A 24,661-nucleotide genomic window follows, 5' to 3' on the forward strand; every position below is an offset into this window, starting at 1 on the left:
GGACAGGGCAGGGGGGCTGTGAAGCAAGACAATTTAAGATGCTGGGTCAGGCAGGATGACTGCCTTGCCACACAGCTCACAAGGGAGCTGTAAGAACAAAGCATTTTAAAAATCCTAGTGACAAGGACCCCCAGTACCAGCGAGAGATCCTCCAGTCCCAGGGTCCCTGTATGCAGCTGGGCTGTAAACACATTATTTAAAAGGTCCTGCCACACACACACACACCAGGATCAAAGAGAGGGTCCCTGTGCACAGGGACACATGCAGTTTTTGGACACCAACATATGGGAACCCTGGACTATGGAAAGGCTCCCTGATCTTGGGGTCCCCATGTGCAGGGATGTCTAAAAACCATGTCTGCAGCCCAGGCTACCCAATCCCAAGGTGCCAGGTTGGGGGGGAATAAATTCACTCAAAAATGACATGGCAGGAAGTGCAATTGTTGGAATGGAGGATTATTAAATCCCATTGTGCCACTAAGAGGATCTGTCAGTCTCTCAGAGGTATAACCTATGGAGACAAACTTTTGATCCAGTCTGAAATAGTTTCATCTTTGGACTCGCTGAATTCTTTAACTGGCGAGTCACTTCCTTTCAAAACACAAGGGCAGATGGGAGAAGAGGATCAGATCCCCTGCTGTTGCATCTCTCAGGTAAAGCAATTAGTCCTACATTGCCTAAAACAGTGGTTCTCAAATCTTTTTTGTACCAGGCCATTTGTAAGACATCAATGGCCAGTCCCAACCCAGTGCCCCTCACTCCCAACCCACTGTCCCCATGCTCCCAGGCCACAGCCCCCCCAGTGCATAGGTTGGGGACCCCCAAGTAGTCCTTTGCATGCTGGAACAGCCTGCAAGGGAAAAGCCACAGCTTCCCATGTTTTTTTCCTTTAAAGGAGAATCCATTTTTAAAGTTTGTTCATAACCCCTGCACTACAGTCTTGAGACCCAGTTTTGGGTCATGACCCACAGGTTGAGAAATGCTGGCCTAAAGGAAGTTCTATTTTAATCTGCTGTTACCCAGGTTTCTATTGGTGATCAGCTACATTATGCTGCTTATGGTGTAAAACAGATGTCATTTCTCCCAGGATCCTACAGACTAGAATCCACTGTTCAACTTGAAGTACCTGTGAAGCATGCCAGATCAAGTGTGCTGACACTTTTACTCCCAGGACAATGTCTAAAGTTAACTGTGCTTCATTCGAGTCAACTGCAAGTCATCCCAGGGACAAGCCTGTTAGCTTGCATGCTCTCAAGGGCTATCTGCTGTCAGAAGAGCAGCAACGTGGCTTGGAAGGGCTAGACATGTAAATGGCTTCATTTCTTGCGTTCTGATTCAGGATAAAAGCCAGCGCAAAAATCAGAACTGCCTCAAATATAACTGCTTGTGAAATCCTACAGAGACATCTTTTCTTGCTGCGCAATAAAGGAATGTGCCAAGATAATCTAACTACAAGTTTCCCCAATTCAAAAAAAGTACTAATTCTTGGATGCTGAGAATGGCTTGGCTGCCACATGGCAGGGACATTTGGGGCATTTTTTTTGAAGTTTCTAATAAGCCCTCCAACTCTCCTAGGGTTAAATAGTGGTTTGAAGAAGCTGCAGTTACTGAGGCACAAAAAAAAATTTTTTGCACCAGTGTTTTCTGCTCTGCTAGAAGAACACATTGCCATTACAAAAAAAAAAAAAAAAAAATCCTTTAGATGCCATTTCATTATTTTAACAAAGGTTCAGAGCAACCCATAAAGTTAGGAGATACATGGGCTGCAGAAAATCTATATTTCAAATAAAAGATCAAAATATAATGTGTAAAGCTGCATTTACTTTAAGTGTATGTTTAAAGCATCACATTATTATGCAGTGCATTGTTAAAACAGACTAATATACTTGTCATGTGCAGAATGTTTACAAATTGCTGGTTTTTTCCTATTTATACAACACAATTCTAGTAATGTTAAATGGCACTGAGGACTTTTTAAAAATTGTTCTGCATTAAATGAAAAATTTATATAGAAAACATTATTCTCCGATACAGAATTTTAAATGGTTACTTCGTATATGTGTTTCATGGTTACAACTGGAATTCCATTGTAATATTGTACAAGTAGAGAGTGAGGTGTAATAAACCCCTACCCAGAGATCTTAAAAGCAACTGAAGAAGATTCAGATCTTGAACTTACAAAACTAAGAAACAAAAGGAAGGTTTAACAAGCTTTGCACAAAAGTAGTCTGTCAGATGCACACGTTTTCAACCCAAAATAATTAATTTCAGAAAGGTTTATTCTGCAATTGTTTTTTCTCTTAAATATAATTAACACTGTACTAACTCAATACTTTTCTTCCAATTTTTCTATAGATTTAGGAAAAATATTGCTTGAGTACTTGAAAATATCAAAACCATTTCAAAATTGCTGTTTAATATTTTAACCAAAGAGATAAATTAAAGCAAACTCCAGGCAATAATTCAATTAATCATTTTTAGAGAAAAATGCAATTACTTAACTCATAATTTAACAGTAACTGCAGAAAATCTGACTTCTCAAAAAGGGCAAATGTTTAAATTATATCCTGTTCTATCTTTAGAGTAGCATGAATGGAAGTTGCATAAACAAATCCCTTTTTTTTAAAAATTAATAAAGAGATAACTAAAGTAAAAAGGCAACAAATATGAAATTGGACTTACAGTGCGAGCACATTTCCAAAGGGTAGCTTGCCTCATTTCCCTGAAATATACAAAATGATTACAATTAGTCACAAAACTAGCTAGTGGTATTAATATTAAAAATGCCCACATGCATTTAAAATTAGGTCATATATAATTATTTTTTTAACCTGACAAGAATCAGTATTGTAAAATCAGATAATGATTTTACATTATCAAAAAAGCACATACTAAATTTTAACTATCTGTCATAAAGCAGAGAAGAACAGTTAAGGATTATTTCCAGGAAAAATATCAAAGAGGTTTCACAGGAACTAGTAATTTCAAATCTAAATTCTAAATAGTGAAGACATTTGGTCAGTCGTTTATACTACTTGCATGCAAAGTAACATGATTTAAATAAAACTTCAGAACTTCACACAAAAGATGCTTTATGATTTTATTTAAATTCACAAAGAGGAAGAACCTTACACTGGTCAGCAGAAAAGTACTGGAATAGACCCATCCACATTTTGCACATACCCACACAAAAAAGCACAAGCAATAAATATGGCACAATGTTCTTTTCCATGGATCTGGATACAGAGTCTGAAAAACTTACGATTTGAATATGCAAGCATATTCAATGTATCCCATAAAATGTAAAAGACTAAAATATACAAGAACTTAATTGCACGAGAACAGAATCATAGAAAACATTAACTCTGAAGACAGGAGTGGTCAACTTGAAATATGTCTCTGAAGTTCTGTAACTGTTACAGAACACTACAGAATACTAAAAATTCAAGTAGGTTTGCTTTTTTCCTATTTTTTTTTGTACATTTGACTATACTTGGCATACTCATTCTTTTCCGAGTCAGTCAGCAAAAGAGTACCTGTTAAGAACCTCCTATCTGACAATGACAGAAGCGCACACTAAAGAAAAGCATGCAGAATTTTTTAAAGTTTCTTAAAGTGATTTTAAAAACAGGACATTAAGGATTTTGCTACCCAAAAAATTAAATTAAGAATCAGTCTATTTAAAAATTCAGTCGATAGTATTCAGCATTCCAATACAAACCAAGTATTTAAAAGTGAAAGAGCATAGAAATAAAGAATGTTCAATGAAAAAGAAATTCTACATTTGGTGCAAATACATGATGTCGTTCTCTAATACCGGTGGGAAAGGGCAGAGCAAATCTCAAATCTAGTTCTCTTTCTGATAGTCACAGTCTCTTTTCAAACAACACAGGCAGCTTTCTTGCCTGTATTTTGTGGGTGAATTAAAGACGTACACCTTCATTTTTTCCCCTCAAATGTTTATATGCAAGTAGAAAAAACTTTTACAAAAAGTTAGGTCTGAGAAAACAAATCCAAAAAGTCTGCCCAAATGTACTATGGGAAACAAAGAAAATTCCATGAGGGAAAGGTTTTCAAAGCAAAGACTGAAAGGGAACATCAAGACTCCAAGTACTCAGTGGTTCTCAGCCTTTCCAGGGGCATGGCATTCCTGCTCCATGTTTAAGTTTTGTTGGGTTTTGGTTTTTTTGGGTTTTTTTTTTTGTTTGTTTGTTTTTTGGGGGGGGTGGGGAAGAGGGGGTTGTTGTTTTCTTTAACATGGCAGCACACCCAGCTGAGAACCACTGTTGCCTCAGGTCTTTTTAGCTGGGTTCTGCTGCCTCCAGATTGAGTTATCCCCATGCCTGCTGCACAGCCAGCCCTAGAAGGTCTGTGCAATGCACATGCACTGCTGCATTGGGGCTCTCTAAAACAGGGGTGGGCAATTATTCGGCTGGGAGGAAGCTTAAGGACTTTTAGTGAGTTGTCAAGAGCCACAAGAGTAGCCCCGCCCCTTGACAGGTGCCTTGCCCTGCCTGGTCACCCTCTTGAGACCGGAAGTCCTGCCCCTAACCCCTGATCTTTGCCACCAAAAGTCCCTCCCCTTGCCCCAGAAGTACTCCTTTTGGAAGGGTAGGGGGTTGTTGACTTTAAACTTGCCAGTTTGCCAACTTGAAACTGGAACCCCCCCCGGTCCCACAAACATCTATAACAACTTATTTTACTGTTATTAAAAAATATATTTCTGTCCTAATTTATGTGTGTTTGCATAATAGAGGCAATTGCACTTGCGCCAGACCCCCACCTCCCCTCTGCTCACTGACTGAATGTTGGGGGACTCCCTCCTGGTCACTGATCAGCTGCTGGGGGACCTCCCTACTCACCTGGCAGCTGAGGGATTCCTACCTTTGACTGGCTGCTGGGGGTACACTGATGCAAAAAGGTTGAAAACTCCTGGTCTAGAGCAGTATTTTTCAAGCTGTGGTCTGTGGGCCCCTGGGATTCTGCAGACTACATCTAAGGGGTTCGCAAAAGATGACCAATCAATCAAAAGTATGTGAATACCCACACTTATAAATCAAGGGGTCCACACCTCTACTTAAAATTTACAGAGTGAAAAAAAAAAAAGAGTCGAAAACCACCGATCTAAAGCAGGCAGGAGCTGCCCTATCTTGTCCAGCATGTTCTGGATGGGACAGTTCCACCTGTACCTGTATCCTGGAGTTGCACAGGGGCACCAAACCAGGAAGTACTGCACAGCATGAGAGTCCTAGTGCAGGGGGAGTACACAGGGCAGTTGTACGTGGCTGCTGCCACCATGACACCCTCAGGGAGGTTTCACAGCACCCCAGCGTTTCCACACCCCGGTTGAGACCCACAGCTTTTAAGTGTTACACACAGTCACAGGGAAGGCAAGTCTCTCACGCTAGGCTTCAAGTAAAGCCACAATGAAAGTTTTGTGAAAACATCAGCGAAAAACAAAATAAGTAGTCAAGAGTCTACAGGATGCAGACAAGGTCTCTGGAACATGGGAAACAGAACCAGAGGGAATCTTGGGACAGGCAGGAACCAGGAACCAGAGGATCCGGATAGGGCACTCAAAGCACAAGGCTGTGAAGAAGCAAGAAAAAGACATCAGATGGGATGGCCGCAAAAGTAAAGGAGAAACTTGAATTAAAACTAGTGAACTAAACACATGGTGTACAAACATATCCATAACTTAACTGCATTAAAAGAATGTTCTGTTCTAGTCATAGATTAGATGGACTCTTGAGACAAAATTAATTACTGGAATTATACCAAATCAATTTAGTCACAGATGCATAAAAATTTGCATCTGAGAATATTAACAACTAGGTAGTTTCATGTTTAGTTACCTTAACTCAGAGTATATTTAAGAGTCAGTCTTAACATGCAACTAAGTACAAATTCTAATCACAAGGAATGTAATTAATTATTTACATTAAAATAGAACTGAAAATTTTGGAGAGAACAGTGAAAACTGAAGACTGAGCTTCAGCTAATAAGTTACTGTGCGACTGGACTGGCACTTTTGCATCCAAAAAGAAGATATGAGAAACTGTAAGTTACAAAAGTTAGCCTTGCATCTAATATTTGCTACACATCATGACGCACATGGTAGTTAAAAAGATACTTAACTGATACTGCTGTGTTGAATGTTCTTTTTCCCCAAGAAAATCCTGAAGTCATTTTAATGAGGGCTTCAACCTGTTGATCAACAGTAAGCACTCAAGCTACTCAAACAGGGCTCAGATTCCTATCAGTTAACCTGCAACTTGGATGAATACAAAAGTTGTGTGGTCATCTATTCTATACAGAATGCCTGGTTCCTAGAAAATGAACATTAAATTGTGTTCTTGGGGAGGCAGGAGTTTTCCACCAGAGTTAACAGCAGCACAGAACAATTTGTAATTAGTACACTTTTTTTTTTTTTTTAAAAGAATGGCTGGCTACTCAAGTTTCTGAAGTGCCAATATATGATAGATATGTGTGGGTGTGTAAAGTTGCAGTGTACACCCTAGAGCACAAATGTTAACATTGACCAAGATGACAAGTCAGACATTTCTTGCAACCTGAATGATCACAGAGTGAGTAAGATGAAGGTTCAAGACACGAGTTCCAGGAAACAGTGACACCTGATCAAATTAGATTTGCAGGTGTCAAGGATCTCCAGTAAGTCAGGCACTGTGTTCTGTTGCAATGTTCCATCCCATTCACAATGTTCCATAGCTAAATTAAAATTACAAAGAATTTTTAAGGTTTCTAGCACAATAGAAAAGTTAAACATTCTAAAGAGTGTTAAGCAGTATGAATTTATAATTCAACTTAAACCACAATATTAGTGAATGTTTGTTTAAGGAAGCAGATCCTAGCAAATTTGCTCAATGGACACTTAATTGGAAACATGTAACTTTTTTTTGTGTAAATCATAAAACGACTCTTGTATCGTCATATATTTTGTTCAGCATAAAATGCTTCTTTTAGGCAGACAGAAGTCCTAACAGTATTAAAATCTTACTTTAGTGGCTACTATTTCATTTCTCAGGTGCAGAAAGAAACTACTAGTTTTGTGAAAAAGATGCACATTAAATGGAAAGTTTCTTTCCGTCAGAGGCATAGATTCTGCTATTTCCTGGAGTGCTATTCTCAACCACACCTTTGTCCATCCATTCTTGCTCTGCATTCACCAACCCCAAAAATAACAGTGAGGCCACCCTGAAAGCACTCCCTATTCCCATTCACAACCATACCAGAAGCAGTTCTTAAGAGTAGTGGTGGTATATGCCATTAAATGCCTTATTTCTGGAACTGGCATGTTCAAAGCAGGAAGGCAGGGTGCGTTTGAGAAAGACAATTCTAGGAAGCCTCACAGCAGCAGTAAGGACATACTCCTCTGTATTGTCTCTTATTCCAACTGGAAGGATGTCCTGCATGATCCTGAACCATCATGCTTGGACATTTACCACTGTAAGGTAGAAAAAGGCAGCTTATCTCTCCATCCAGTAAATATAGAGCATCAGCTCCGTAATTCACTTATTCTGAATTATATAATACAAGGATGCCTCATTAATAGCTGGCAGGGCACATAGTTAAACTCACATTAGTGAGGTCAAAAATCGCCAAATTTGGGGTCTTCAGTTTCTGCTGGCAACTACAAAACAGTGGTAGGGCAAAAGGAGGGGCAAGAGGCTATTGCATTCAGCCTTTGGTTTGAGTCATGTCAACACAGCAGCTTGAGCAGCACCCTCAATGCATAGGAAGTTGGCTGTCAGATTTGCAACAAGCCACACAGTCCAGATCTGGCCTCCAAACCAAGTTGGACATCCGTAAGAACTTAAGTGCTATACTGTGTCAGACCAATGGTCCATCTAGCCCAGTATCCCATCTCTGACAATGGCAAAAGTGGATGTTTTAGAGGAACAACACTGAACTGGGGCCTGGAAGGTATCCCCTTGTTCATTACCCTCTCTGGCATCTATCATCAATGGTTTAGAGATACCAGAGGATACATCTCTGACCTCTGATCTAATTCATTAGAATTCATTTTAACTTGGTAGTACATGTGCATAATTTTTGGACTATTGAATACCAGCTCAAGAAAACACATTTTAACTTTCTGTTTACTGAACAGAAATAACATTTTACTGCAGCTAAAAAAAAAACCCATTAGTGTAATACTTCACTATTTTGTTTTTAAGGAAAAAAAAGTCAGCTTTGTCAACTGTTTATGGTATCCTCAAAGTCTCTCTATTCCTGGCTTTTTGCCAACACTGGCAATGTATGGCATATAACGTGATGTAGACATCTGTCCATCACCAATTTATAACACATCAGCAAGTGATTAGGTCATATCACTGTTGTTTTAAGATCAACTCAAGCCAGAAGGAAGAGGCCTGGATTTCATCCACATTCTCACGTACCATTTCATACTCAGGCAGTTAGAGCTTCTCCCAACTTTGTTTACTAATTGGGTGCTTAGGAATAATTAAGAACTAGGTGCTTAAGAATAATTAAGATCCGTCAAACGAGAGAAAATGTCAAGCATGTTACTTGCATCAGACAGATCTACATATACGTCACCCCTCTTGTAGCACAGCGCTACATAAAAGAGAAGACCTTTCCCTTCGTTGAATCTAACCCAGCATAAAATACAAGGGACCCTGGTTAGAGTGCCCTAAAAAAAGTATGAAAAAAGACTACACTTAAAATTAACTGGCGTTTTCTCTGTATTGCTCTAGAGTGCCATCTGTATTGCAAAAATGTTTCTAACTGGGTTGCGTTATGTCCAGACTGACAATTAACACAGTTCAATGTTTTACAGGTGCCAGTTTTCCCCACAGTAAATGCACACCCACACACCTGCTTAACTGCTAGAGTTCAAAAGTGTGAACTTGTAAGAAGTATTGTTATAGCAAAACACACCACAAACCCAGCAAATTCCAGTTTTAAAAAGAACACAGTGAAGTTCTTATGTGTATTATGACATTCCTAGCAGCGAATAGTTGCTCAGTTAAAGCATACAAGGATTATATTAAATGAAATGGACAGAAGAGAGTCCAAATGGTAAAACAGTTCTGGTGAGCTAGGCATCTGAGAATCAGTACTAAAATAGTCTTAAGAATAAATTGTTTCATTTGGTGTTCTTTCTGTATTTGCCCTTCTGCAGCTGTCACTATGAAGGACATTCTATCACCCAACCTATTCTTCATTTCCTGCATGTTATCTCCAAAGATTTGCCACTCAATTTCCATCTTCCCGAGTTGTTTATTTAGAGACTATTGGCCAACAAACATTCTTTAAACAATGTAGTAGTACATGTTGCCCCAAAGCAGATAAGCCACAGGCAATTTAATTTGTCAAAAGATTCCTCTTGCTTCACAAGATGAAGATCTGTAAACAAATAAGCAGAGGGAATTTGTTACTTGCAAAAACATTTATAAAAATTCTCAGCTGAAGGTGCAATGAAGAAAAGCAGCATATGCTTACAAACTTGCCTAAACTCTTCCTAATTAAAGAGGCACAATAACATGCTATGTGTAGTGGACACAACTGTCAAAGATTTTCTAATTACACTTTATTGCACATTTACTGCAGCATGCACAGCACCACATTTGCTTAGACTATTCAGAAGTCTGAAGGAAAAGTAAATAGTATTTTTAACCAGCATCTGCTTTCCTAAATATTTTATTTTAAAAAGTACTGGTGTAAAGCCTTTTAAGGCAGGCAAATCTGGATAACCAACCTACTACATTTAATCCCAAACATTCATGTTTCCCAAATGTGGTTTCAAATGGTTTACATTTAGGACAACTGTGCATCTCCAAAGCTGGATGAGCCAGAGGAATGAAAATCTAGTGATGAGGGCTTTTAAAAAATTAGCTTAGGTTAGGGCTGTCCAACTGGCAGGTCCAACTGACAGGCTAACCTGCAGCAATAGGGCTCCTGGCCCAAGTGAGATTTCCTTCTTCAGCTTCTACTCCCTGCCCCTGACCTGGGGACAGCACAGCCTACAGGGCCAAGGAAGCCCATGGCTAGGAGGCTTTTGGGGGAAGAGGGGAGGGGGACACCCAGAGACTTCATGGAGTGCAGTCCCAGGGGTACCACACAGTGCAACTAGGGTGGAGGGGTTGGTTAGTATGGTTGCAATGGTGGTGGGAGGATACCTACACAGCACAGTATGGCATGTGGCCTAGGGTGCCTATACCCCCTGGGTACTCAGAAGGTGTATAGCCCTAGTTTAGGGCATGAATTAGAGTAGGGGTGGGCAACCTGTGGCATGTGTGCCACAAGTAGCTTGTGTGTGGTCTGTAAGAGAGGACAGGCAGAACAGCAGCAGATAGGGCAGGAAGCAGAAAGCAGAGCAGCAGAAGAAAGAGATCCAAGTGGAACTCAGGGAGGGTGCCAAGCTAATTTGTGACACCAACCAAAAAGGTTGGTCCCTTCTGAACTAGAGAGCAGGTGTCCAAGACTCAGAATGGTCTCTGCTGCAGTTTAAAGAAAACCACGGTTAAGAGGAGTTCATTTTTGCCTCCTCTAAGTGGTAAATGGACTTGGACTTACTGACTGCTACTTTTACATAGTGAAGTTTGCCATGAAAATGAACTGCATTATTGATGTCTGGATATTTGCATCTGTGGTGTATCAACAGTGCCATGGGCTAAGAACACACTGAAAACAGTACTTCCTGCAGGTGTCCTCACACCTTATACTACTGTCAAAAACCATAAATGTTGCTAGCAACTTCAGTGCATCAAATCTAAAAAGGTCAGTTTTGGAAACAGAACTAAAAAGGTCTTGTTTTGCAATATTTCAGGGCTCCAGTTTCAGATAAATATAATTGTTAGGTTTCTGGAAAGGACCTTCAATATCATCCATCATTATTTCCTACATAACAATACTAGTGCCAAGAATTTAAAGGACAGCAGAGACTAGCAGCCCAACTTAACAATTAATTTTACCAACAAGCCACCCTCAGAAGTGCTACGAACAAGCATGAAACATTCCATGCAGAATGCCTCTTCTCCCTCCCTACTGCTTTTTCTCTCCATAGCATCAAAATGAAGATTAAACAAATTACCTGCACAACCATAGTCCTCTCTTCTTTTCTCTGATCCTATCTTCCATGTACTGCAGTTACCACAAAAAGCTTTCAACTCTGAAGACGGCCAAATGCCAGGCTGGTGCAATAATCTTCGCAAAATGGTAGCTGATCCAACAATCTTTCAGAATCCCAATAGTCTTGCATGACCAGGGCAGAGGTTTTTTTTTGTTTTTGTTTTTTGTTTGTTTTTTTTTGGGGGGGGGGGGCGGTTTATATTGCATTAAATTTTCCTTGGCAATGGATGATCTCCATCATCCTATATGTTGCCAATTTTGATTTACCAAGCCAAGATCTGTTTGGCAACCTTTGCTGGAACATGATTTCTACATTTCCAGAAATAAAGTTGGTTATAGTAGCTTGAATAAATATTCTGCTGTACAACAAAACCTGCACTGAGCTGGTATAATAGGACTTGTATAGCTGAGCAGAGTGGCAGAACGTTTTTGAAAACTGGTACATGCTACTTCTCTGCAGATAGACAACAGAGAGCATTACCAAACATTCCCTATTAAGCACTAAAATGCTAAAGCCAGGTCTCAAAAATGATACACGTGAATAATGTTTTCACCAATTTTTAGCACAAAACCAAAGAAACGTTAACAAACTTATATTTTTATATATCTATATCCAGATTCAAAAAAGTGAATTAGATGCATGTAAATATATGTTGGATTAGGACTAGCACTGTCAAAATCCATACCGACTTCCACTACTGTTTATCTGTTTCTTTTTCATCAGCAGATACCCATTAGCAATTTATTCCCAACTGATGGAGTGCAAGTCTCAGTCTCAGCTACAGTAATTTGCCCAAGTACACATGTAACTTGAGGGAGCACTTGGAACTGGAAAACGCCATTATGTAAGAGACAAATTAAGAAAAAAAAAAAAGTAACCTGTGGAACAGTGTCATCCTTACTGTGGAGCAAGGCTTCCCATAGTCTGAAAACCTGGCAACAGGGGAGTGGTGGCTGCCATGGCTCCCCTGATGCCAAAAACTGTGAAGCACTGCAGGATAGATGACATGACCTGCAGGTGGGACTGAGTTCAGGGCTGCCAGTCTAAACCAGCATGGTGCCAGATCTGAGGTCTTGATGCTGCACGCGTGATAGGGTTCAGAGGGGCCGGAAAACCGGACACCAGCTAGACACCAGAGCAAAGTCAAAATTCTGGTTGGGAGAGGACTGCTTAGCTCTAGGAGCTGCAGGTCACTTCCAACACAACTCATGTTACTCCAGCTACCACTTCCCTCCTGCAGCATCACTGCCACTGTTTCTTTACCATGCAGGCAAAGACCCTTACAAAAACTCCACCACTGTCAAAATGCAGAAGCTCCTTGGCTCTACAAGCTGGATAAACTGGCTTCACTGGCCAGATGCGACTTGCAGGTTGCCAACTCTTGATCTAGAAGTTACGCAGTGAATTTGGCACAACAGATGTGACAACATCTGTACTTAAAAGACGATGAAAAGAAAATCAAAAACCTTTAAGCAATCCCTCCTTTCACCCTATCCAGAAATAGCATGCATTTATTTTGTTATGTTTGGCTAAATCTGGCCAATAGTTTCAAACATCTACAAACTGTTCAGTAGAGAAATTACTTTAAATATAAACTATATGAAAGATATACAGGTTTCCCTTGCTTTATGCTGTACATGCATTCCTGGAAAACAGCGCATATCTCATTCACATAAAGGGAGCCCACTTTACAATGTAACAAATAAAGATACATTCCAATACCTCGACAGTACTGATCCTCAGACCCGTTTCTACCACTTTTACAAGACAATGTTGGTACTCAACAACAGCATACAAGCACAGGGCACTATCATAATGGGGATGACAACTACAGAAACACGTGTCGCAGATGAGCGAGCAGAACAAATCCATACAGGAGACTGTATTTTGGTGCGTGTCATTCCCACAATGCACCAAACAAAGCAAAGCAGCTGACTGAGGGCTTCCACCACGCCAATCACATAAGAGCAAATTTACCTTGCATATAATAAATTTCCGGTATAAAAAAAAAAAAGAGTCATTGTATGAGAGCAAATTCGCACATACAGGACCTGCATAAAGGAAGGGAAACCTGTACAGAATATCAATATATTTGTAGTGGTTACTGGATACAGGATATGTGTTGGGTATGTAGTGAACAGGATTGCTTATGTACAGTTGACAGAGAAAGTCACAATTTAATACTTTTGGTATTAAACTCCAAAACCCTTAAAACTCCTCTCTGCTGTCTCCCCTTCCTCCTCCCTTCCCCCACCCAAACTTTTGTGTGTTCCAGTTACTGAGCTTTTTAAAAGAATATTCTGTTCACCTGACAGCCTCATCTATGCAACCAGTGGGGTTAAATCTTACTTAAATGCCGAGATTCTCACCAAATCATGGGACTCTGGGGCGGGGGGGGGGGAAGCATTAAACAACATTTGAGAGCTGGCAACACCAGATTTTTGGAATAAGCAAGGTACAAGATTTAGTATTAGACATAAACATAAACCTTAAGTGGACTTTGTTATTTTCAGTACAAGTTTCTGTAACTTGAGGAAGGCAAAGCACATTAGTTGCTTTGTCCATTTCCCCCTCCCCTACCATTCCCTGGATGCAATACTAATGGAGGAGAGTGGCCTAAGAAGCTCCTTCCAGTCCTTTGGTCTTAATATTAGTGGAATAATTCCTACAATACTTTGATATATACTGATGTCATTGAATTTAACCTTGCCCTAGCCTTATGAGTTAAAGCAAAGAGAGATTAAACAGCTTGTGCGGGATAGAAGAGTTATGTAAAGAAGCCAGAAGCAGAGCCTCTCAAACTAAGGCTAATTACAGCCGTTCTTCCTATACTTTGCCACGTTGCACTTGCCATGGCTATTTCTAAAGTCTTTATGCTATTTATTACCTGGTTTCCATTAGTAGCTTATACTGGGTATTTGATTCTTGTAAAATCTGAATGAAAAATGTGTGACTTGGACTAGTTTACACTGTGAATAAACCCAATGTGTCATGTATCACAACACTACCTTGGAGTTCCAAGCCTCCACATGACAGAATTTAAAACAGAAAGGTAAACACACTTGCTTAAAGTCTTTCCAAAACTACATGGGAAATGTGATTGGCTACAACCCTCTCCTTACATACAGAAGAATGACTCATGAGAATACATTATAAAACTACTACGTAAGACATGGATTGAGAGCACAGCCCTCTGTCAGAAATAAAAATATGAAAAGAAACAGGCTTTTTGTTTTGGTTTGCTGGGTTTTTTTGCGGGAGGGTGGATTTAGAACTGGAAGGTCCGTTTACCCACAAGGCCCAGAACCAACACTCTTACCATAAGCCCAGTCACCCTTTCAACTCCCAACACTGTGCGTATGATTGCTGTGTTTTTTTTCAAATCTGTGTAAATGGACTCCATCTTTGGTATCAACTTCTGGCTACATGTCATCAGATAAATGGAGTTTTTTTCCACTCCAGCTTCTGAGAAGATAAAGAACTTTGTCCTTCTCCTCCAAATCAAATCTTTCATCTGTTGTGGATCATCATGATTCCATCTCTTCTCCAGTCTGTTTTTGGGTTCTCCTTTCCTACCCTCACTTTATGCCATTTATTACCTGATTTCCATCAGTAGCTTATACTGGGTATTTGATTCTTGTAAAAGATGAATGAAAAAAGTGTGGGGCTTGGATTAGTTTACCCTGTGAATAAACCCAACGTACACTAACACCATTGATTTTCATTTTACCAAAGCAGCTGAAACTGCGTAAGACTAAAAATGACAGTTTCACTATTGACCACAAGGACCTAAGTAGCAGTTTTGTTGGTTCTGGTCTGCTGCTACTCAAAGCTGTACAGAGTCACATATATGAGCTGGCTGTACCATCTGGAGAAAAAGAATTAACACCCCCCCCCCAAAAAAATACCCTACACGTACTATACCATATTGCATTATCTTAAATACAACTATAGTTTGCAACTATAATAAATGGCTGCAAACTTCAGTTTTAAAAAAAAAAAAAAAAAAAAAAAAAAGCTTAAATTCTACTGAAGTTTTTGGCTTATGTCCTTCAGGTTAGTCAGGAAAGTCACCTAACTAAACCCTTCTATAGATGGAATTCTTCAGGAATTTGGAGATAGGATTTAAGGGAAACTTAACTGCCTGACACAATACATCTTCAGCTACAGTGAATAAAAGAGGTTCTAGCATCCACTAATATTTTCCTCACATAACCCCACCTTCCCTGGTCTACAACATGAATATAAAGTGAGAAAAATAATGGAAGTCCCTCACCAAATTCTGAACCTTTTCTCATCAAATTTATGTTCTAAAAATGTTTCCCTTCTTTAACTCTGAAACCAGGATTTTAAGGATGCCAAGCACATGGATCATGGTTGGATCCAGCTTGCAAGATGTGCTAATGAGTGGCAGGTGACATTAAGGGCACAAGTCAAAACAACAATGATGCTGGTTCATAAAAGAAAGGATGAAACAAAATGGAGAACAGAATAGCAATGGTCCTGACCAATAGTTCCTAAACTTTAGATCGTGACCCCAAATTGGTTGACATGAGCATATGGGTTGCAAGGCTGTGGGTTGGGAGCAGCCATGCTGAGAAGTGGGGCCATAACTGGAGATATACTGAGGAGAATTTTGGGAAGCACTGGTCTAGCAAGCGATGCAAAACATTACAAGTAACAACTTAAATCAGGGGTGGGCAAAATATGGCCTGCGGGCCAGATCCAGCCCACAAGCAGCAAACAATTAAATTGTACTCCACCTAGCTCACACACTTCGCTCCCACTCTCACACTCAGGAGGGTCTTAGCCCCAGCCAGCAGGCACAGCTGCTGGGTGGGACCACTGCTGCAGCCACCAAGGGACCTGCTTGGCTTCTTCAGCATCCAGCAGCTCGCCCTCATTTCCCCGCTGCAGCACTGGCTCTGGGTAGGGAAGCTGCAACTGGATGAGAGTGCAGATTGTGCGGCTGGGGCTAGCAGGGGCACAGAGCCCATGCCCAGAGGGGCAGTGGGAGAACGGAGCTCAGGTGGACAAGGAGTAGATGTGTGGGGTGCAAGGGAGAACGGGGGTGGTGGGGACCCCTGCCCCTAGCATACTCCCCCATGGTGCACAGCCCCAGGCGCCAGCAGTAGGCCCTCAGGGTGCAAGTGGCCCCACACAGGTACAGCCACCTGGCACTGCATGGCTCCAGCCAGTTCTGGAAGCTGCATGTGGCAACAAACAGAGCCAGGCCAGCCAGCCTCTATTGTGTGGGGCTCACATGCAGCTCCCAGCATTCACACGCCACCAGGGGGAAGCCAGCTACTTGACTCCACTCCCTGCTGTCATATGCAGGTCCTAAGACTCTACCAGAAATAGCAGGGAGCTGCACCCCCTACTTCCCAATGGAGGCCCAGGACCTGCATGTGGAGGGAGAGTGTGGAAGGCAGCTGGCTCCATTCCATGGGGCTTCTCCCAACTGGCACACAAGTACCAGGAGCTGCATGTCAGCCCTACATGATAGAGGTGGGATGGCCTGGCTCTGCTCCTTGCCACCACATGCAGCTCCTGGAACCATCCAGAGCCATGTGCCACCAGGCTGCTGCAACTGCATGGGCCACAAGTACTCCAAGGATTCATCCCCTGTTGCTGCTGGCAGTGGGGGCTGTGTGCCATGGGGTAGCCCCTATACCTCCCTTCCTTCACACTCCCCCCAATATATACACACAGCCACACCACCCCAACATACCCTTCACCCTCACACAAGCCCCACACGCAATATACATGAGTAAAAAAACCTATTTTTGAGCTATTATGGAATCACCTCTATATACACAGACTACGCAAATGCACATAAATCAGGGCAAAATTTCTTTCTGAAGTAAAATTAAAATGCAATATAATAGATGTTCGACTTTTAGTATATGATTTGTTTGGTTTTTTTTCCAGTTCCAAGCTAACACCCCCCACCCTGGCAAAAGGAGTACTTCTGGGGACAAGGGGAGAAGACTTCTGGTAGCAAGGTCAGGGGATTAGGGGGCAGAACTTCCAGTCCCAAGATGACAACCAAGGGGCAGGGCACCTGTCAAGGGACACAACAGCAGCCCCACCCCTTGACAGCTCACCAAGCAGCTGTCCAACAGAACTAATTGCCCACCCCTGATCTAAATGTAGCTGCTACAAGCCTAGGACACTGAGGGGAGTCCTAGTTGCTCTCAGGCCAGCCAAAACTGTCAAGAGGAAGAAGCATTCCAGGATCTTCCTGAAATCTCTTGCTGTAACTGTACCAAAGTGTGAGAACATCTAAAACGGACTATCTTCAGCTGCCAACATCCCCCACCTCCTCCCCCAAGACTTAAGATAACAAAATCTAGGGTAGAAAAAGAAGACATAAAACTAGATTCTAATACATATTCACAGAGCTAGTAAAGATTCAGCCTTTTATTCCCTGTTGCCATAGTAACACTTTCAGCATTCTCAAGTTTAATTTTCTTTGCACTTCTACTGAGTATGTCCTGCTCCAAGTTGTTAAACTGTCTTTTCGTTCCTTGAACAGCTTTTACCTACAATCCAACTTCAAAGCTGCTAACTAGCTCGGCAACAGAAGTGGATGGAATGAGCTAAAAAAGTGGTTCCCAAGTTTTCTGGGGCAATGAGACTACTACCAACCTTCAGATTTTTTTTTTTTTTTGCAAATCACCATGTACCCCATCAATCAAGTTTGAAGTGAAAAAGTGTGATCCACAGAGCACTTAAACCATTTCCCGGGCCACTGCTGGTCTACAGCCAAGTTTGGAAAGTATCAGGCTACAATACAATATCGCTGCTGACAGCACTGCATAGTCACTTTTTTCTTTTTTTGAGGGGAGTTGGGGGGAGGGAGTCATACCACTTCCTTTCAAAATTTTCCCACCAAGACAACACGAATTTCAGTTTGTGGTGCTGAACAGCAGCAGCAGCAAGAAAAAAAAAAGGCAGTTTACAAAATATTTTGTATAGAGAAGCAGCACTCAAGAGAGAGGGGGAAAAAAAAAAACTTTGTTTTTAATGGATCCTTAGGAAGAACAGATTTCAGTTTTAAAAGCACTTCCATCTTTGCAGTACCCAAAGTTTGCTAATCATGAGGTCTCTGTAAAAGAATTACCCAGTGACCTTCAGTTCAAATGAAGATTGATACCTCTTGAACAAAGCACCAAAACTGCAGACATCACAGACAATGAATCAAGGCAAAGGGTTTAGGATTATACTCAAAATAAAGTCAGGTCCCCTCTACATTTTACACTTAAAGCCAGATTAACCAAGTAATCACACCCTAAATTGTGACCTTGCTATAAACCACAGTCAACCTTAGATGCAGTGTTCACAGCAGGGGCAGCACAGGGAACACTGCCCTCACCGAGAGCCCTGTCAACTGTAGGGCTCACAGCCACAGAAGCCAATATAGAGGAAGCCCTGGATCACGATCCCTGGCTCTCCCTGAACCAGTGATAAGGTGCAATGGGATCTAATATGTGGCATAGCAGGAACCACAACTTGTGTGGATGACACATTAGGATTGCCATTGTGCCTTTACCTGCAAACGTAGGGAGGACCTCAAGTTAAAACTGCTCTGGCATTGCTGCTCTGCAAGTATTCTTTTTTTTTTTTTTTCTTTTTTTTAAAAACACAGCTGATTTAATACACATCGGAAAAGAAAGCTCTCTCTTCCATTAGACTATTAGCTATAATGCATCTATTAGAATAGAAAGTGCCAAAATAGGTAGTGGCTCTGATCAACATTTGAACTTAAGATACTTACTAAACTCTAAATCTGTGGCCTGTAACCTGCACTGGCCCATATGTAACAATACTGAGCAAGCAGCATGATGCAGTGTCTGATCTCCTGTCAATTTATCAACCTAAAGACATACATGTCTGTGAAAAGTAATATTTCTTGCGACTGTGATCAACATTGGAACCCCATTGGAGCCTTGACATCTTGCTCATTAGCCATGGGGTAGGATCCACTGCTCTAGACCCACTTTAGGGCTCTTCCCATCCTAAAATAATGGACAAAGTTCTCCAGTCCTTTCACTAGTCACTATCAGTAATCCAGTCATCTGTGCTCATACTTTGGCAGCCAATTTAAAGGTGAATCCACATGTCCCTCTGGCTGGCACCTGACTAGCAGCTTCTGCTGCACTATTTAAATCATAGACTACTGGGTGGGGGGGTCTCCTCCAAAATGACGGCTGAGTGGTGTTGGGCCATCTGTGTAAAAGTAGATATTCCAGGCTACCACAGGGAAGTCCCCAAGTAGAAAAAGTAGGAACTGTATCCGTCTTACAGATAGCCCTTGTTGCTGGACCCCCAGACCCTCAGAAATAGAGGAAACCATGATAAAGGTATAAGAAAGTTATAGGAATATTGAGATGTCATGTAAAGTAGGTAATTCTATTAAAATCCCTGGACGAAGAGTGCTAGAGAAGTGATATCTAAATACATATGCCTGTTTTAGTTTAGCAACCAACTGAAGAAGTTCTGGGTAGCTTTCTGAACTACTTCCAAGGCTACTTATTCATCCTTAGTCTACACATAGTATCAATACTTTGTACTGCAAAAGTAATTCATGACCAGTTTCTTTACATCAATCCAGAAAGCAGTGCTATACAAGACAGCAAGTTGACAGAAATTCACACTTTAACTTACCTCTTTAAGAGCAAAAAAGAGTTCTTGCCTTCCTGAAAAGGATTCACAAGTTCCATTTATCCCTATAGCATAGCTCACCATTGATGAGCAATCAACAGGTTTCCTCCATTGAAAATAAATGGAAAACAAAGTTCTGTATGAGAGACCTGTGCCACTTCAGAACTCTCCCTTGAGTTCAGTTTGTAACAGCAGCACCTGACAGAACAACAGCTGACCTTACACAGATTAGAGCAGGGCTGGCTTAACTGAGTGCCACAAGTGGCACAGGTAACCTGTGTGTGTGGCATATGACCCATCAGCGAAGGAGCAGGTAACAGCAGCAGACAGGGCAGGAAGCAGAAAATAAAGCAGGAGATCAGGCAGGGAGAACAGAATAGGAACAGAAAACAAGAGCAGCAGATCAGACAGGGAAAGGAATCAGGAGTGGCACTCAGGTATGGTGCAGGCTAACTGTCACACACCTGGCCCTGCTGAATTACACATAACCACAAGGTTCTAATAAACCTATGAAAGCTTTGGTCAAATTTTCTAAGCAATTCCAAATGAACCTCAAAGCCGCTGCTCCCATTCAAATCCCTAAATAGCCATAAACCCAGAAGGAATCAAACACAGCACAAACAAGACAAGCAGTGTCAATTAAAGTCCTAATTTACAGCTAATTACCAAACAGAAAATTGACATCATCGGCAATCAGCTTTTTTTGGCTGATGTGACTGATAAATGCCACATACCTGTGTGCAGCCTGCAGCACACATGCAGCCAGCCTGGCGCTTGTGGAACAGCATCTGGCTGATAAGTCTGCTGGGGGGTAGAAAGGGACAGGGAGAGGGAAAGGGGGGAGGCAGACTGAAGCCCCTGTGGTGAGGAAAGGAGTGAGACTGGGGCAGGAGTGGGACAGAGCCACGAGCAGCTCATCTGGGGGGCATGGATCCCATTGCTATGCACACACCTGTGGGCTGGGGCAAGGGCAGCACCCAACTCCCTGAGGGGGAGCTGGACCAGGGCTGCGCTCAGGGAAGGCAGGAGTGCTGCGAGGGGGGAATATGATAAATTTTAGGGTAACCCCAACCCACCACAGCGCTGCAACTGCCTGCCCTGACCACAGCCCCAGCCCAACCACCAGCCAGGAAAAGCCCGGCACTGCCTGCAGTAGCAGTCTACCCTTGCCCCACACACAGATCCAGGGAGTACACATCCCCCATGGCTCCCCTGGGGTTCACAGAGCAGTGGGATCCACCACCCCCTCACACACACCTCCCAGATGAGTTATGCAGCTCCATCCTGCACCTTGCCCCAGCCCCACTCCCTCCCCCACCATAGGGACCTCAATCAGCACCCCTCCTCCCCCACACACCTTCTCCACCAACACACTTACCAGCCAGATGCTACTCTCCAAGCTGCCAGGCTGTACCTCAGCAATTGGATTGGTATCAGCTGATATGGCTCGTTAATAATCAGCCATCAATATCAGCACACTTCTAGAATACTGCTTTAAAATAAATTAAAAGTAGAACTCCACTAGATGCTTATAAAATTGTTTTATACAGAAAGGACTAGAGATCACCAATTGGAAAGTCATGCTCATATTAAAATCCTCCTAAAAATTTAATCAGGCAAACCAAGCCAGACATTGTAGACTATCATGCACCAACTAAAATTCTTGAACTTGCCAAACCACTTTGTATGAGAATAAAGGATGCAAGATGAAAGCAAAAACAATAGAAATGAAATAATCGGCTAGTTTGTTTTAAACTGGTTTAAGCCCAAAACACCCTCAAACCTTCAAATTTGCTAATGTGTAACAAAAAACAATATGTGAGCAAATAAGCTGTGTTATATTTTATGCTATAGTTGACCACACACACTAGTATAAAATGTTTTTTCAGGAAATTTCCTGCAACAAGTCAAACTAATTAGCTTTGCCTTTTGTAAGAATTTTTCCCCCCCTAGTCCATACTACTATGGGAATGAGACCAAGGAAAGCATGAAAAATACAAATGGAACAATTTGCAAGATATTGGGGGAGGATGATCTAGGGAAAAAAAATAAAATAAAAACAGCAAAAGGGCAGTAGTACCTACATCCTCCCTAAAAATCCTCAGGACAGAAGGAAACTTATGATTGTGGATAAAGGATGGAATGGTTTTTGATCCGCAATAAAGCAGAAATTTGTGTGCGTGTCAAGTGGTGGAACCATTACTCCTATTCCAGAGGGGACAGCAAAACTACTGGCTGTTTTAGCTAAAAAGTGAGAAAGAAGGGAAGGGGCCAAGCACAGTACCACAATGCTTGCTAGGACTAAGTTAAAGTCTCAGAGCCTAAGTGGTTATCCTTACAGACATACTTTTATTAGGCATTTCAGAAAATTTCCTTCTGACAAGTGAGAGAAAACAATATTCACAAAAAAAGAAAGCGGCAAATACCAGTAGGATGTACTTTAAAATGACTCATTAACAGGTTTGAAATCTGTAGTTCCAGTACATATTCCAATTTAGATGAGGAAAGTAGATGATGGTAGACCCATACAGAAAACCAAGAGAACCTTTCCTGCTATCAAGGGTACTTAGGGATAGGTTGACTACACAAGTTTTGGAAGATCTAAAAACCAAAACTGTGTTGGCCATGCTAGAATTAATGTCATCTTGGCCCACTGTGGTTCTAATTTCTTAATAAAATCTGAATACTGATAACTCATAGGGTTTGGAAAATATGGTACAGAAACTCATAACTATATGAAAACAGGAAAATATCTTGAACTGAGTTCCGACTAGAACACTGACTTCATAGCTATTAAAGTCAAGAAATACATGGCTTCCTCACTAAAATGGGTGAAAGTTTCTGTCCATCTGGTTTACTCTAGGAAACCCTATTGCTGTGCTGTCCAGCATAACATGTACAGTAACACAAAGAATAGCTCCTGGCTCTAGGATGTGTGTGAAGAGCCATTTTGTGACTTGACCATAGAGCTGGAGTTTGCACTTCACCTAGCTACACTCCCCAGCCCAGAGGGGATGCATTCATTACTAGCACCTTCAATGAAAGTGTAAGGAGAAAAAAAAAAAAAAAAAAAGACACCAGCCTCTAGACACATTTTCAAGATGTATTCACTTCCTTGAGAGGATAGGACTCCAGGAGGAATGCAAGCCAGAAGATCCAAGTGACACCCATTTGTGCAATACAGATTACAATCAGCTGCAACCAGAGGTGAAGTCTGACATGCTGAGTCACATTTCCTGAACAGATCACCCTATCCTGAACATAAACTTTTTGATGAAGGTACTGTGGAGGTCCCAGCACCACTCTCTTAAAAAAAGTAGAAATAATGCAAATTTTAAAAGTCCTTTCTCTGTATTGAAGTAGAATCTCCTCTACTGAGCTGAGATTTTGAAGACTACTACCTATGAGATGCTACAATTTTGTGAGGGAATGCCCTGAAATAGAAGTGAGAAAGGTGGGTGGGGACCTGGATCAGGTATAATAGTACCACAGTGGCTAAGAAGGCTGGAGAAAACCTGCCCTTGGCTGAAAGTATGAGGCATGCGCCACCCTAACATGAAGGGCTGAACAGGCATCTACCGCTGGAATGGACAAATACATGCCAACCACAAAATGCACGTATGTACAAACACTTGAAAATAACATTTTTTTCCTCTCCTCTGTTGAGAGCAGATAGGCATGGGAGGATGTGGTAGATTTTACATGATAACAGTAGAAATTTACAGTTTCAAAAGTAAACCTCTCCCTTCACTTCTGTAGATAAGAAATTCTAATTAATTCTTATACTGAAAGGTCTTAGGGAGAAAGTGCATCATTAAGTCACATTATTCATGTATGCACATTTTTGGCTGTATAAAATCCAGAGTTTTCCCCAAGAGACAAAAAGTAAAAGCTCAGAATAACATCACATAAGAGTAAAATTGAATAGTTTGTCAACTTAAGGAATATGAACAATCCAATGCAGCTGTCAAAGGTACTTGGTTCAGACAGAATTTGAACCTTACAGTGGAACGCATTAGAACTCCTTCTCCAGTATGAGCTGCATGTACGAACTTGACATTTTAGAACCCATCTTCTTTTTTAAACATCATCTGAAATTTGACATAAGCCTGGAAGAAAACTTCCTGTGCTCCTATATGATGAGACAAGGCTTAATTTATATTGTGGGATAAGCTTAGTCTCTGCAATATTATTTCCTAGCTTAAAGAATCAACTTAGCTTCCCCTTTTTCAGATTCCAGAGAATCTAATAAAAATGTTAGCTATATTCTACAACTAAAAAAAAAAATTAATTTCATTATTAAAATTGGGTTTCTACTGTTATTTCTTTGGTCCAACACCTGAAAAGCGTGGACCAACAAAACTAAAAAGGGTGCAGTCATGAAGACCTCAAAACACTAACAGTCCCTGAACCAATAAGCTTACAAAGAATGGCTACAAACAGAAATCAGATCTGTCCCAGGATAAACTATTTTATCCTAGAGCAAAGTATAACTGTTCAAACATCCATGTCTGTTTTCCAGGATAAATCCTAAAAAGGTTTACAGTACAAAAAGGACTTACAGTTTATCCCAAGCACATTGCAAAGTGCATCCAAGTGCTTATTCTGGGTTTGTATTATTGAATCAATAGCAGAAATGTAACAGAGCACGCAACCACCAATTAAACCTCGATTAGAAGGATGATGTGTGTACACACCAATCCCGGGGTATTTCTGTTCAGAAACAAAGCACAACTTCTCCAGAGACAAATGAACATCTGTTCCTAGCCAATAAGACAAAAGATAATTGATGTAGACAGATTAGAAGTACAAGAAACAATACCACTTAGCATGATGCACAGCATTTTCCATACATCTAAAGCCTATCAAGTTTTTTGCA

The 24,661-nt window shown here is 41.2% G+C and overlaps 1 protein-coding gene across 1 annotated transcript in view; it reads right to left on the minus strand.

Moving 5' to 3' along the window:
- Positions 1-24,661, minus strand: part of PPP3R1 (protein phosphatase 3 regulatory subunit B, alpha) — a 64,692-nt gene that overhangs the window by 21,589 nt on the left and 18,442 nt on the right. The window contains exon 2 of the mRNA XM_090051036.1: positions 2,682-2,721. Coding sequence (XP_089907162.1) covers positions 2,682-2,721 — 40 coding nt within the window. The remainder of the gene's footprint in view (positions 1-2,681; positions 2,722-24,661) is intronic.

Source organism: Crocodylus siamensis, chromosome 1 (assembly GCF_052110815.1).
Source record: "Crocodylus siamensis isolate JL-2025a chromosome 1, ASM5211081v1, whole genome shotgun sequence".
NCBI lineage: Eukaryota > Metazoa > Chordata > Crocodylia > Crocodylidae > Crocodylus > Crocodylus siamensis.